At 38.9% G+C, this 16,300-nt stretch overlaps 1 protein-coding gene across 1 annotated transcript in view; it reads right to left on the bottom strand.

Annotated features, from left to right (window-relative positions):
- SLIT3 (slit guidance ligand 3) overlaps positions 1–15,946 on the bottom strand; it is a gene marked incomplete at both ends in the record, with an annotated part of 483,041 nt that extends 467,095 nt beyond the window's left edge. Inside the window, one exon of the mRNA XM_080353334.1 lies at positions 15,762–15,946. Coding sequence (XP_080209460.1) covers positions 15,762–15,946 — 185 coding nt within the window. The remainder of the gene's footprint in view (positions 1–15,761) is intronic.
- Positions 15,947–16,300: the final 354 nt, after the last annotated feature.

The following is a 16,300-nucleotide window of genomic DNA, read 5'->3' as shown; positions in this document are numbered from 1 at the left end:
TAGAGAAACTGCATACTGTATTTAGAAAAAAATAACTGCCATACGCTCCAAAGGCCAACTCCTACCCAAGTTACACGGCACTAGGATTCTTCCCTGTCCAACAGCTTCATAACTAAGGTGAGAATGTTTTCTAGTCACAGAACCTCAAACACAAAATTTCATTTCTGCTCCTGCTCAGTTTTCGAAGTGGCCACCATGTACCAGCCTGAAGCCACACACATTTGTGTCAATCAGCATAAAACTCGATACTCTAAAAAGAACCTTGATTAAACCAACACTCCGTGTAACCTAGAGGGAAGATGCCTTTCCTCCTCATCTCATTTTTTGGTATTTCCCAAAAAGGGATGCATCAAATTTGGCTCACATAGAACAATGCACTTAGGAATTAATTTTAAAAAGTATCTATTGTCCTTCTGAACCAGACAGGTTAGGATCTAACACGCTATCTAGAACTTAGAGCAAAACAAACCCCAAGCTACAACAATTCATGGAACTTCCAAAAGTTCATGACGACCAGAAGAAAAATAGTTTCCCCCCAAAATTTAAAAGCAACTCTTTTGAAGCTAATAGCACACACTCCTTGTTATGATTTATTTTAATACATTCCAAAGGATTTATTTAAACGATAAATTAACTTGGCAGTAACATCCAGAATGCGGAAGCCAGAATTCAAGTGATAACGATTGGATCTGGATTCCTGATCTGAATATTTTTCATTCGCCCAATTCCTCTGAATAACTCAAGCATCACATATTCTTGGGAAACAAGGCTTTTATTGTTTTGCCATCACACTGCTGAAGAACCTTCTCGATCCAGATGACCTGCTAGAATGTCAGCTGAGTCATCCCCTCAGAATTTTCCTGCTTGATTTCGTTTCCCAGCCCCCGATCACTAGGCAAGGTAACCATGAACACACACATCTAAACTGGAGAAACACACATTTTCACAGCTCAGTTAACCATTCACTTGGCTACCTGCAGAAGCTCAGAGGCAGGAGGAATACCCGCTTTATTTTCACAAAAGCTCTCTGAAAGGTTGGAGGCGACAGGTTCTTCACTAAAGCGCTCCTCCCTTTACAAGTACTTCTGTTGTTAGCTTGGGAACATGCTAACAGCCATACCCACTAAAAAGGAGAAAAATCCACTCCCATGTGCGAATGTATCCACAGAGCAGCTTTTGGCTACCCTTTGCATTCTTTACACACCCTGTATGCTTTGTTATTTCAACCATTTTACAGAATTTCAGCTAAAGAATCTATTTGTCTTTAATGGGCATGGCCCACCACTACTCTCCTAACCTTAAATGACTATAAATCCCCACAGAAAATGCTTGGCAATTCTCTTATGCCTTCAATCCAAAAACTTCAAAGTTACAATGATAAACTACTCAATTATAACACTACGCTAAAACCCTCTGGCAGCACAATCTGCATATCTTCAGATTTAACATATTTCCATCTCAACTTCTGCAATGCACGAACTAAAGTCCTGGGACTGGATTTTGTGAAATACACAAATACCATCAGTTTCTAAATCATTTGGGCAAGTAGGAACATCACTTGTAAAGAAAGAGACAAAAAACTTCAAAATCATGTTCAGCTGAAGTAATTTCATTTGCTTACAAGATGGTACATGGGTTCTCTATAGAAGAGGGTGTTTTGGTCTTCAGCTCTTTTTTCTTCTTAAACAGTTGACTTTGTAAAGGAGCATGAGAAATTTTAAGGGGACATCTTACTCCAGTCTGTAACTACATAGTACAGGGGTGTCAAACTCATTTTCAATGGGGGCCACATCTGCCTCACAGTTGCCTCCAAAGGACCAAACAGAATTCTAAGACTGCATAAACATAGCTACTCCTACATTTACACAGTCCTAAAATGACATCAGGCCCTTTGAAGGCAACCACGAGGTTGATGCGGCCTCCGGTGAAAATGAGTTTCACATGCCTAACCTAGTAGGTATGAGAATCCAGACTCGCTTCTCCGATTTGCAGCAAGATCAGGTCAGATGTAGAAAAACTTAAGTAGAGCAAAAACAAGCCCTGCTACAACCACCAGTTCTTACAAGGATTAAAAAGTTCTTCATAACTTCAGTAACAGGTATTGCACAGAGTGTTTTAACACAGTAATATTGGGATTCAGGAATTTTGATATTCCTTGCTATCCATGTTAAACCAGAACAATAAACTTACAATCCACCATTTAATAATTTTTTGTTATTGGCTAATACCACATGCATGACACTGGGTAGTTTCAGTCTCCAAAATAATTTAAATGTAATTAAACAGCCACACAATAGCTGGAATGTGCAAATTCTGTCCATCATACTTTTGTAACACACCTACACCATACAACTTTTAATTCAAAAAAGCCAGATCATTCCTTGTGATTACAGAAGGCTTTCAGCTATGACTCAGACTGTTTTCTTTCTGTCTCAACAATGACAGAACTGATCTTAGAGGTTAAGTGCTCTAATTTTGTGAATACGTTATCCATTCTTAAATCCATTACAGAAGTGCTTGGTTAATAACTCACATTAAGTGTCCAAATGATCTGGAACTGCTTGCAGGCAACACGCTTCTGTCCCCATCCTTATAAAAATACAATAAATGGCCTGCCAAAATAGAGGTGTTCAACACCAAGGAAGGAAAACCAACAAAAAACACTTTTGCAGCTTGTGCAGTGGCTGAATTCCTTACTGAGCAGATTGCTGTTGCTGTACCCAAGACCTGCAGAAAGCAGCATAATGGGCTGAGTAATTCAAGTACTCTGTTTCTTGCAAGGAAACAGGTTTGTCCCAGCCTGCAGGAACTCCCAATTATTATAGTTTGCAGGTTATTATTTATAAAGGAAATGCTATCCTGGCAGAAAAATGTTCTAACAGTATATCTGATACTCCCATACCCTTCACCTTTGTCCCAAAAGTTTTTTAGCTACTCTTGATGTGTTCTAGATGTCACTTGGCAGTGGCATCCACGTGCTCGTGAAAGATACAGAGAGCCTGCAGGAAGAACAAAACAGGCAGAGAGGATGTACTGGCACAACATGTGCCACCACACAAACACAAAGCTTATGAAACAAGGAGGAAGAACCAGTGTTTTGAGTACAGATGGAGAAATGCAGCACCATTGGAATCACTAACATGGTGGAATAGCTCTTTTTGTGATACGTATGTTTGGTGATGGTTGAGTAGACAGGCGAGGAAGAGGAAGAGAGGCTGCCCTTCACTGGAAGTAACAGTGCAAATATCTGGTGCTCAGAGTCAAGCTCAGTGAAGGTAACATTACAGTAGGATCTTGTTGCCAACCACCCACTCAGGGTGAAGGAGGTACCAAGAGTCCTCTTGAAGGAATAGAAGGAAATCTCCAGAAGTATGAGGATTAATGGTATTACTACAATTTATGGCAAACATTTATACTTTCCCAAATTTTTAATAATCTCTCCAGTGTGTTTACTGCTTATTTAAGGTTAATTAAGGACTTGTGGAACAGAATCTCATCAATAAAGTGAAAAACTAGGACTGGCAAAACATGCTGTTTCTCATGAGACTGTTTTTCACCCTGACTCTTCTATACACTGTCAGTTCTGGTTTTTAATGCTATACACAATGCAGTAAGCTCATCTGGTAGAAAAAAAAAAATGCATGTAAACTTCAGAAAAATTCACTCTGCTTTATTCTACAAAGTCAATACCCAACGTTTGCATTTAAGTTTATATTTCATTTAACTGTGTGCTATATGACTGAATATAATTGCAGTGAAGAGACCGCTATCTGTTTAAGTGCTCTTCACTAATACAGACAATTTGATGTTTAAAGACTTGAGATATTTCACACCTGCTCTGACTGCTGTAATTCATGTAATTCAGATTATTTTAGTGAAGTGTGACAAGAAAAAAAATCAAGCCTTGATTTCATCTCCTTGCTCACTTTCAGACATGCACGGGCTAGAAACTCTTCCCAGGAGATCTTTTCCTGGAAAGGTAACAGACGCTTGTCTTTGTGTTTGGAGTTTTTTGTTGCTGTTTTTCAGGTTATTTTTCTTAACAAGCATCCAGTTTCACCAACTCTGTCCCTTCCAAGAAGTACCACACTGAGCGTTCACGTCTACTGCAGCCACTAAGGAGCAGATTAGGCCAGTTAGTTGTAGTAAAAGATGTAGAACGGTTTTAATATGCAGAAGAAAAATGTGAAGGAAGTTGTGTATTGACTTAAGATTGGATCTAGATGTTACAATCACAAGTGATTATCTCCATTCTCAAGTAGATTCCAACCTTCCCTATCCCCCCCATCATCCTAAAACTTTTGTTTTTCAATAGTGGACTTGCTGGAGTGAAGCTGAATTGATTTTTATAATGTTTGCTAAATGAATACAAAACTCAAGTTTTTCTAAACAAGACTTGGCACATGTTTGATGTTTCAAGTTCCTGAAACTACTCATGTTTATTAAACTACCTAGAACTAAGCCTGCTACATACCTGAGAACTACAGAGTAACAACCTTGGAAAATATCTATTCTAAAAAAATAAGCTAACATCAAATGGGATTAATTCATTTTCAGTTTCAAAAAAACTTAATAAGCAATTAGCTAAAGAATTTCTCAGAGAAAAAAAAACACACCACATAACACACACCCCCCAAAAAAGCCATAAAACACTTTTGATTGCTCCTTATCTTTTGCTGCCTTTTCATATGTTATCTATTAAAACTCTCAACTCCAAGGATCATTGGGCTGTTTTTTATACTTGCACATTCTTATCTGTGAAAGTTATATCCAGATGTGTGTTTTCATCTCCCTCTGCAGAACCAGCTTTGCCTTGGGGCTTTATTTCTCCATATCTACTTTCACTTCTGGAAAACAAGTTTTCTTCGCTCAAGAATTTTACTTCCACGATTTGCTTCAGCACTTGAGTCTCGCCTGCAGCTTACCTCCCTCCTGCATTTGTTTAGGCATTTCAGAAATGCACAATTGCTTCCCACTGCTATTCGCTTACAATGACTTCTCTTCTTTGCTCCCCAGCTATATTCTTAGAACACAACCTCTAACCGGCTCTACCACTTCCAGGGGATGAGGCAACTTGCCTCTTCTCATCACTCTACAACTATGGCAGAGAGGCTTGTGACCCACAAGTTCACACCTCGCTAAGTGATGCTGTAACCACTGCCAGACTCACCAAGGAAAAATGTTTCATACAAGCTTTTACAAAATACCTTCAAAAAAACTGTCCTGAATATAATGCCTTCTCAGTCTAAACAAAATCATCACACCGACAAAAGATGAATTTGGAGAAAAACCTGTAAGTTAAGGTCCCACTAAAGTCCACAGAAAACACACTTGGTGACTAACAGGTAGGCACAAGGCATTTGAACTGCTTTCAGGATGCAGCTTTTTCTTGCTTAAACTTATTGGAGTCATATTTCAATAACACAAGTGTATTAATTCACATTAGTGTTTCTGTACCTGTGGACAACCAGTATGCATATATGCAGCAATTAATTTTAATGGGCTTGCTGTCATGTGATAACATTTGTTATATGAGCTTTATTTTCTATGTATCATATTCCATAACAGAGACAATGGGCAACAAAACCTTGGGTAGACAAGGATTCTGTGCTGTTTCGTATTTTCTTACTGTGAAGTGGAAAAATCATGAATATAAATCTAAATTATATTCTTACACAGAGCTCTGGGTAACAATTGAGAATTTCTTTGGTCATCCATCTTCTACAAGACAGCATGTCCCAAGGAATATGACCACAGAATCCTAGGGAAATGTCTTCCATTTTAGGATGAACTTTTTGGACTCTCTAAAGAAACACTGAAGTTCGGAGATTGGATCTTTTCGACTTTGGGGCAAGTTTTTTTTTTTTGTGGAAAAAGCTCTTCCAAGTGAAGTTGTTGTATTAAGTCAGTATTATGTAATATATGAAACTATATCTACTGCTAATGCTAATAACCATTTTTGCCAGACAAGCGATACCTCTTCAAATTTAAAAGCTGCTAAACTATCTGAAGAAGTGCTCATTATTCACCAGTGCACACCCAGTGAAAACAATACAGTAGGACAGTTTGGCTGAGCGGACTGAAAATATATAGTTCTGCTAAGACCTGTGAAAGTGCATAATTCTCACAACTCACAGGCCATATCTTCTGAAACTGTCAAGGTTATTTACTGGGGTCCCATAACAACATGCACCAGTAATACCTTACAATCTATCAAAATATTTGTTTTGTACAAGTCAATTACACATTCCTTACCGGCCACTGCAATAAAGGAAAAAAAGACCAACTGTAAAAACAAAGATTAATAAACAGTCCTCTAACTATTAGTATGCACAAGAATGTACCTCCGCATCTGCTTTCATCAGGGTATTTTCATAATAATTAAGTGCTTATCTTTTGAAAGATTTCATGAGAATGATCATTCACGTCCTCTTGCCTTCCCCTCCAATCCTGACAGATCCGAGCTCCTTTGAAAATAAAGAGTTTGGAGCCAGACAATAAAAACTGCATTGTACAGTGCTGTGATTTTGGACATCAGAACCTCAGATGCACTAATATGAAATTGATTACCATTTGTTATTGTGCCTAGGAGCATCCTGACAATAGATCAAGATTTCATCATGTTAAGTGTTGCACAAAAAAGTGCCAAAGGGCTTTCAAAGACAAAAGGGTGAAGGGATGAACACAAACAGATACAACAGTACTGACCACCACACCCCACATCTACAAGCATGTTCACAGGCTGCTAAAATGGGTTACTGATCTCCAAATCACCCACCTCCAGAGCAGTTTAGCCCTCCACTTACATGGAGCCCTGGTTGAAACAGAACCACCAGTCTCTTCCTACATAGACAGGAACAACTGTGAAGCCACACAGAAAATATTCTGGAAAGTTACAGGCAAGTGATTTATCTTGTTCTTTTGGGCAATTGCCTGTATGTACAGTCACAGCATAATGTACTACAGCATCCCCACACAGACGAGGGTTGAAGCATCTCTACTGAAACTCCTAAACAGCATCCCTGCTAAAAGCCTCGTACTTCCACCTGGAACAAACTGAGGTCCAGACAGCAGCCAGTGAGCTATCAACGATAAGAACAGTATCTACCAAAATTATCAGCGCTGCTTGGACTCTAAATACATTTAATAGCTGTTTGTGTCTTCATTAGTAACCTGATAATACTTCTACAAGGTTGATACTTCACCCTGAGACTGCAGTCGAGGGCAGTCATGCGGATCTCTCTGCAGAAGAGAGAACAGAGGGCTCTCATAAGAAGTCCCTTTGACACAAGAATTCAAAAATAATTCCTGCAACAGCACTGCAAGCTTTCAGGAAAGGTAAAAGTGAGTTGTGGTGAGCAACACAATCCTGAAATTAATTTAGAAGTACATTTCAAAGAGGTTTTGTAGATTGCTTGATGGAAAGTCAAGGCAAGACCAGCTTTAAACCACCAAACTTTCTTCCTCATTTTAACTGAGCTGATGCTTATTGAACATGCCCCTTCATCAGTGACAGCAGAGGAAAAAATACAGCCATTGGTTAAAATTATTTCTACCTGAGCAACAAAATTAAATTAAGGTCTCAGAAAAAGAAGCAACTCACAGCCAGAAAGGTAAAAATCTAATTAAAAGTTCCAGAAATCCATCAATCATAAGATTAAAAGCATATATTGCAGCCAAACAGATGGTGTAAAACTGAAATACAAGACAAATTTATTCTGACAGATACAACCGACAGACCAGATTCAGTTGAGGTGGAAAAAAAATGCTGAAAATAACTAGCAGAGAGGTAAGAAGCAGCAGCAAACTTTTTCTACAGATGTGGCCCTCAACTCATTTAAAATTTACTCTGAGTACAAGACCACAGACCCATCCTCCTTATGTAAATAGGTAGATAGATCTTTTATGTATTTAGCACCATTAGAAAATACTGTCAGTTACTTACAAGGCCATTTCTCTCAGTGGGGAAGAACAAGTTCCGGGAATTCCTGAGAGCCATTCAAGACTTCAAATTATACATCTGACTGGGCAACATTGGAAACAGATTGGAAAACAGAGTATTACAGATCTCTAGAGAAAAGTCTTAAATAGTGGAAACAGAATAGCTTGGGCCACTAGAATATTACTAGAACCCAGCCCTTTCTGAGCCTGAAAATTACATAAAAACAAAAAAGTCAAATTGATATGGCTTTAAACTGGCAAGCAAAACCTGTTAAGGAACATAAAAGGGAGTGACAACAGCAGCCCCAAGCCAGAATCGGTACAATACTACAGTGATGCACTCAAATCAACAGGAATTAATAGAAACTCCCTGTCACCCGAGGAGCAGGAAGGAGCCAAGGGCAGGAGGCACATTCTACCTCCTGCCTGAATCACAGACTTCAACAAAACACAGGACACAAAATCTACCTCTAGGATGATAACACTGAACACCACCACTCATCTATACATCCTTGTAACAGGGACATACAGACAGGCAATCACTAGGAGAGATCTTGGCCACACATTACTTTTAGTCATTCTCTGTGACACCGCTGACATTGTCTTTTCTCAGAAAGCTTGGCCATTTGAAGTTCACTTCAGCTTTTCTCCCCAAAGTTATCCTGACTCCTTCCTTCCTCACCTGAAGTTAGAAACTTGTTTTCTCCCGATGTAAAGAGGACGAACACTACTTTGCCTTGAACGAGAAAAAGATTTCAAAGAGCCAAACAGAAGAGAATCCCCTTTAGGGAGCTGTGGAACTACAAGACAGAGGATGTGCACGTTGATCGCTACAGCTGCCATCATCAAGCCTCCACCAGAAAGCTGGCTCTACTTAAAACTACTACATTTTCTGCATTTGCTCCCAGTCCCACCTTCTCCCCAGCCACACCAGACCGGCCACTGGCGAAATGGGTTTCAATACTGAGCCACAGAAATTCTTTATGTGCTCCAGTATCTGTCTGTAGTTGCAGAGAGCAAATGGGTGAAAGAACTAAGAGGTACTAGGTTACTTATGAAGAACATTCCACCACCTACTCTTGAGGTTAATACAACATTTGAGAGAATTCAGTAGTTACAGTATTACAAGGCAGATTGAAACTTATAGTGAGACCAAAGTCCCACAGCAGACCTGCACTTCATATAAAGCATTTGAGTTCATCAGGTTAATCTGGAAAGGAAGAATCATCCCTTTAATCACAAACGCTTTAAAAGAGCCTCCAGCCCTATGAGGCTGTAGTAAAGACAAAAGAGGCTCCAGAACTTGCAAGCTCACAATCATTCCAAATTGGTAGCATAACTAGCTGTTCCTTCAATAGTAGGACTTAGTTATATTATGTAGGTTCAAATTGGAGAGGCAAGTAAGGTAAAAAAAAAAAAAAAATAGAGAGGAAATCAGGAATTCCAGGGCAGGGAGAAGGGGCAATTTACTTCTTAATTAGATATCTTCTTAAAACCCACAAATAATTTCATTTTCTTGAAAAATTACTTGAGTGGTCAACTGCAGTCCTCAGCCAAAGACAAAAGAGAGCTCAATTCAAGCTCAGTCTCTGGAAAATTTATCTGAACATTACACCACACTTAGGCAGGTGCAATATGTGGAAAATAAAGAGCAACACAGTTGTGATTAGGAAAAGATCCTTACAAATTGCAACTCTGAACTTGAAGCAGAACAGTTTTCCATTAATTTCTAATGAATCAAGTGCGAGCCAACACAACTCCAATTTAAGCAATGGCTTCTATTCCCCATCTTTGTTCAGGAATAATTATACCTTCTAATCAAGCTAAAATGGATCCCACTAGACCAGCAGCAGACAAAAAGCATTCCGTTTTAAAAGGTCAGCTGCAGCAACAGCCAGCCAAGGGAAATCAAGCACTGTGGGCACCGCAAGAACTATATCAAGAGTTGAAAAAAACTTAAGCTTCCAGTCACTTGAGCTGTTAGTTTCTGCAGGGGAACACATCCTGATTTAAGTCCTCTGAACAGTGTCTCCAGTAAACACGCTTAATTCTTAACATACGGTGTCTGAAACTTACTCACTGAATATCCCTATTAGAGCCAAGTTCTATTCCTCTATCATCCTTACAACTCCCCAAGCGTCTTGTGAGACTCTTGTGGGAAAACTATCTTCTTTCTGCTCTGTGGAAGCTGAGGAATAGCTTAGATACTACTGAAATGCAGACAACAAATCATATCAGATATTCATGTCCACACAAGACAGGATATTTTTGGCTTAAATCTCAGTGGAAATTCTTGAAGTAAAAAAAAAAATAATTTAAAAATATAAAAATGCTCGTCAGTGACATTCCAAAAGATTAGTGACAGTACTCACAATGAAGATCAAATAACTTCATAGCAATCGATGTACAAGTGACAGAGTGTACAACAGTAGGATTTTATACAGATTACTGTACAAATAAGAACATTAGGAGTTACTTATTTTTGCCTCACAATTTATCTACACAGGTAAGCTACACCGACTTGGGTACACACATCCCCGAACTCACAGACACACAAATTCTAGGGGGAAAAAGGCAACACTCATCTTTCAGGACTTCCTAAAAGACAACAGCTGTTGTTTAGAGGGGAAACTTTCACCTAATTCTTTTGCATGAATCCATACTCAGCTGCCAAAGTAAGAACATGGATAAAAAGTGAACAGTCTCAGAGGAATGTGTTAGAATTTTGCGGTAACTACTCTGGTTCTTCTGATGTCAAAACCTGATCCAAATTTGTGCAAACAAATACAGACAAGATGACAATGGCCACTATTTTCTTCCATTGAGCTAATTTCATCCTCCTTCCTGGTTCAATCATTACAAAACAAGGTAACATTTAATACCGTAAAACTCTGATCCTAGACAAGTGCATGTCAATGGCCAGTCAAGTGCAAGTAGTCTGCATCATGTTAGTAAAGGGAAGTGTCCAAATTAAATTAAGCAACTCAGTGATGTTTTCCCAGGATGAGCACCTCTGAGAACAAGCCCTTTGAAGCTAAAGCCATGTATGTCTAGTTATTGACACATGAACAAGGAGAGGGGCGAAGAAAAAAAAGGCAGAAAAAGGAGGCTCCATGCAAGGTTTTGGAGACTATTACTACACAAATGAGTGGTAATGCCTAGTGGGAACAACTCTAGAAAAACAGAATATTAATGCAAGAGTCAGTATAATTATATTTGCATGTGTTTAACATTGCCTTCTGCAGTAATATGGAAGCCTTCAAAACAGGAGCTTCGATTTAATTTGGAGACAAAATTGAGGAAGTTGAAGACTTATTACAAGCCAGTGCAACTTCAGCAGCTACATGCACCTAGGCCAAAAACACCATAATAATATATTTGTATAACAGAAACCCCAGACCACATGAAAACTCCAGAGTAAGCAGATGACTAAGCTACTAAATTGCACCTAAATGTGGACACACTCAATTTAGCTACTCCGACAAAGCACAGAACAGATTAGTCTTGCAAGCTTTATCAATTTAGCAAGGTAAAGAAGCCTTCAAAGTAAAAGACAAAACAACGATTAGCACAGGAAAGCTATCAATTAAACAAGATTCTAAGTCACCAAGCATAAATTCATCAAGAATTCAAACATGGCTAAACTCTGCGAAGTAGCCTGTATACATACATAATGTGCTGCTAATAGGCAGGGAGAGAACTAGACACAAATGGAAGGAAAGACACAAAGGCTTGTGCTTCATGTTCAAACAGAAAGCAGATAGTGACCCAGAAGACTCGGGCAGTTCCTCCCTATCACTTGCTCCTTTCAGAGCTGGGGAATACAACTGTCAGGCAGGTGGCTTTGATCTGCTCACTGCATTTACACGGCATCTCAAACTAAACTTGACTATCAGAATTATTAAGTGCTATAAAAAGCCACATGTATAATATTTTACATATATAGAAAACATCTCTACTGAAGAAAATTATATATGATTCTCTATTTACGTAAAAACTGAAGTGCTGCTACACAAACTCTAGTCGGAGGAGTCTGATGAAGCAGTCCTAAAGCACCTTTCAAAAGGATAAAAGATGCGAGATTTTTATGGTCGTATTTACATATTCTTAATTTCTAACCCTTAACTTCTGGTTCTTTACTAGCACAAAACAACAACTGCATAGGTTAAGAATCACTGTGCTCACCCCCAAAAGTTAACCATTACATTATTAGATTTCTCCACAACACAAGAAGTCTATAAACTTGTTTTGGTTTTAGTATGCTAAGCTATTTAGCAAATGTAGAACAGCTCAGTAAGTACTAATGAGAAGCCACAAAGTCAGCCATATCAGGCTGCTCATGTACAAGGTCCTCTGCGGAGCATCACATCTTGCAATTTCAGGAAAAGCCTTAGACCTAGTTTCATGGCTCTCTCTTCCTATGTGAGCCGATGGCTGCTCTGGGGGTTCCTTCTCTAGAACAAAGGTAAATGGAAGTTACTCCTTGGAAGTGACAAATATTTGTCCCATGACTTATCTTCTCCAGACTGAATCGTTTCTTTGTGTAGTACACACCGTTCACCTCCTTTCACCTCTTCGTGAAACCTAATTGAGCAAAAGCTTCAATCTATACCACACAATTAGACTGTCGTAGAATGTAATAACAAGGTAAACTACAAAACAAACCTAGTACTACTTGCTATATTTGTAAAGCTGCTATTAAAGATGAATCTGTGTAAAAAGAAAAAGCTTAGGCTAGTTCTACAATCCCATTTCTGTGATCTCTGGTTAACCTGTGCATTCCTCTCAAGACAGAAATCACAAGTACAACTATTTACACAAACTACACCTTCAAAGCATACAAAAAAATGAATTTAAAAAGTATGCATCACATTTCTCATAAAGAATCAGTAATCAAAGCTCCAGAAGCCCATTTTTCAGGGTAGGAGATGATCACCTGTTAATTTAACAGAGCTTAATGAGAGATTTTCCCCCCCTAAAGAGATTTTCAATTTTTTCCTTAATGTTACATTTTCAGTTTTCCTGGGGTTTCATATTAACACAAATTCAAATAATATTTAACTTGGCTCCACTGGCCATTCTGTGACAGTTGTACAAGCATAACTCTAAAAGCTTAGTGGCAAAATATTTTAAGTGGTGCCATTAGATCTCTTATTAATTAAAGTAAAAAGTTCCCAATTTGAACAAGTATGGAGAATTGGTAGCTCAAAAGAACACAGATGCAAAGACCTTTTCATAGCCTAAGTGTGTGGCCATCAAGAAACTTATTAAAAATATTTTCCTAACATATAAATATTTCTCTGAGATTAAAAATATCTTCGTCATTTCAGATATAATCAATTCAGGTTTATTTACAAATGAAACAAACTAGTTGAAGACTACACATCATGCCAGTGTTATGTCATAAACAGTTACAGGTTGCCATGGACCATAGGGAAAAAAATGACTCTCTGATATACCCAATGGCTGATTGATGTTTCACCTATGACCAGAATTCAGACCCAGGAGAACATAGTGTCTTTTTCTCTCTACTGCTTACATTGGAAAAATCAAGTTAGTGTAATCAGTAGCAATCTAGGTTTGAAAGAGTTTATAGAAGCTTTAAAACACAGTCATAATGAAGATGACAGTGAACATGACAAAACCTGTAAAAAGCTTATCGTGGACTAACAGAAGTGAAGACAGTATTTAAAAATATGGAATAATGTGTTACTCTGCAATCCTCTGTATGCTATTTCCACAAGGTTTAAGTCACTGAATGCTCCAATAATACACTACTTGAAAAAGAAAACAAAACATCCAACACTGCTACATTTCCTATTTGTCAGTAGTAAATCTGAAGTTAAATATTCAAACCCAATATTGTGAAATAGCTATTACTGTTCTTCATAGCCAATAATCTAAAAATCTAAATCTGCAAGTAACACATATTACGACCAATAGCACAGTTATTACACTGTCTTTCATTCTTTTTAATGCTTAAAATGCCAAGAACCTCTCTCAGCTTGGCCTCTTACAGAAGGCAAGGAGAAGTAACATCTCTGATAAGCATATTATCACAAATGAAACCCAGGAACAAAATTAATTCAATCCCCCTAAAATTTAGGCAATAACAAATTACCATTTTCAAATTCTTCTCAGGTGGCCAACTGACATCACTCTTGTGAATCCTTTTAACCTGCAACTCAAAAGCATGATTCCAGCTCTCGACCCTTAAGCCACACAAACACACCTCAGCAATGACATCTGTGTTATCACACAGACTTTGGCTGGTATCTGCTTCAGGAGTGGTTTGTGGTGGAGCTTGTTGCTTTGTTTGCTTAGAGGTTGTTTTGTTTGGGTGTGGTTTTTTGTTTTTGTTGGTCTTGGGTGTGGTTTTTGTTTGTTTGGGGGTTTTTTTGTGTTTGGGGACTTTGTTTTTTTGTCTCTAAATTGCCAGGTTGCTACCCATTAATTTTCAAGCATCCACAGTTTCATGCATACAAGTTAAGCTTGCTATAACACTGCCACCTGAAAACTATTGTTCAGACAGCCGGGGTGAAAAGGAAGGATGATAGGGCCACAAAACATTAAAGATGGTTGAGTAATCTAGTAAGAAACAGAAACCGGTGTATTGCTATCATTTAAGAGGTCTCAGCACTAGAAAATGCATTTATAAACATTTAAGGACGCTATAAAATTTCATTCTGGGACAGAACTTAGCCTTTAAGAGGACTCAGCAGAACAACTTTGTTTGCTTAGTAACCTCATCTAGCTTTCATTCTTAAAGGAAAAATTACTTGAGAGTTTGAAGTTTCCTGAACTCTCTGACCCAGAAGGAAATAAAATTGCGAGTCAGGCCATACAATCTACAGCATTTGCTTACAAGTTCAAAAACATTTTAAATTATCAGCTAATCCACATAAAGCGCAACTAACTACACTCTCCTGAGGTCACATGCGGAGCCCAGCGCAGAGCCACGCCGAAGCTCTGTTTAACATTCCGGTCTGGACATCTTCCTATCTAGCAGCACCGGGCATTTGCTGAAATATGCCATATGCTCTGCATTAAGCAACATCAGAGATGCCGTCCCCTACACCAAGCGAGTGCCAGAGCTCTATCAGAGAACTCAAGTTTGCTTTCAGCTTTCTCCTTCGAAACTTGTTAAGTAAAAAGAGTCGAGTAAAAAAATCCTGAAAACTTATGATACGGAAGATTTACTATGAACACATTCATTACGTTCTCCTGTGCCAAGGTTGGAAGCACTCCACAACGTTACACTACTATTATAAACCCTGAAGCAGACTAAAAACTAAATAACCAGTTTCTCCACAGCAGTTTAAAACAGAAATTAGATGCTGCTTTTAATGCAACTTCTTATCCATTTTGAGGGATTTATGGCAGCAGCCGATTTTTCCATGGTGATGAAGTCACCATGCTAAGAAATAAGGAGAAGCTGCTACCAGCAACCAGGTGAAAACAACCAGATTTCTAATTGCATATTAAATGGTTGTTTGCATTGACAATTATTATTGCTGGGAGCACCACAGGGAGAGCTCTCAACTCCATTGCAAATCACTGCAAAACTCAATCAGTTCATAAGTGAAACTGAAAAGACAAACTCTTAAAATTATATTTTCTTTCTTTTTTTAAAGCAAGAACAACAGCAAAATAGCTATGACTTCTAAAAAGCTCCTCCCCTTCTCTCCTGAAAACATTAACCTGTGTTTGATTACTGAAACTGCTGTTAGGATGCTCTTCGCACTGATAGGCAGGTGCTAAGAAACTCATCTCAGGTGCTTCTACAAGCACTTGAGGAGCCCTTAACAGTTTTTACTTACAGTCTCTCTGCATTCCTGGGAATATCCCTCGGTACAGTTTTGAGTCCTAGTCCATGACAATCCACGTTGGAAGCAATACATGTACATTTGTGCGGGCATCCTCCAACAGGCATCCAACTTGCGGAGCTCCAAAAGCTCAAGACCATTCCAAGGTACAGAAACGCACTTCTTCCACCCGACAACATGGTTTCTCGATCGCTTCGGTGGGTATAAAAGTGCGTGCAAGCAGCCGGCCCTTAAAGATGAAACGCCTCTAAGAAGAAAGGGAAAAGAAAATAAGAGGCTCTTAGTGCAGCCCAAGGGAACCCACCACTGCCATCACCGCCGGAGCACCAGCCAACCTTCAAAGGCGCCTGAAAAGGTTACGTTAGGTGGAAGAAGGTGGGGAATTGCCTTTCGGGCTCAGGTTTCTTTCTGTTATCTGCGAAGGGTACCAGAAGGCAGATAGTTTAACAGAGCTTGAGCCAGATGCGTCCTCAGATGAAAGAGAAACCGGGAGCGGAGGTAAACACACACAAAACATCCATCAGAAGCCGCGG

The sequence above is a fragment of the Nesoenas mayeri genome, assembly GCF_963082525.1.
Source record: "Nesoenas mayeri genome assembly, chromosome: 14".
NCBI lineage: Eukaryota > Metazoa > Chordata > Aves > Columbiformes > Columbidae > Nesoenas > Nesoenas mayeri.
The sequence above is the reverse complement of the archived record's forward strand: the minus strand, read 5'-3'. Positions and strand labels throughout refer to the sequence as shown.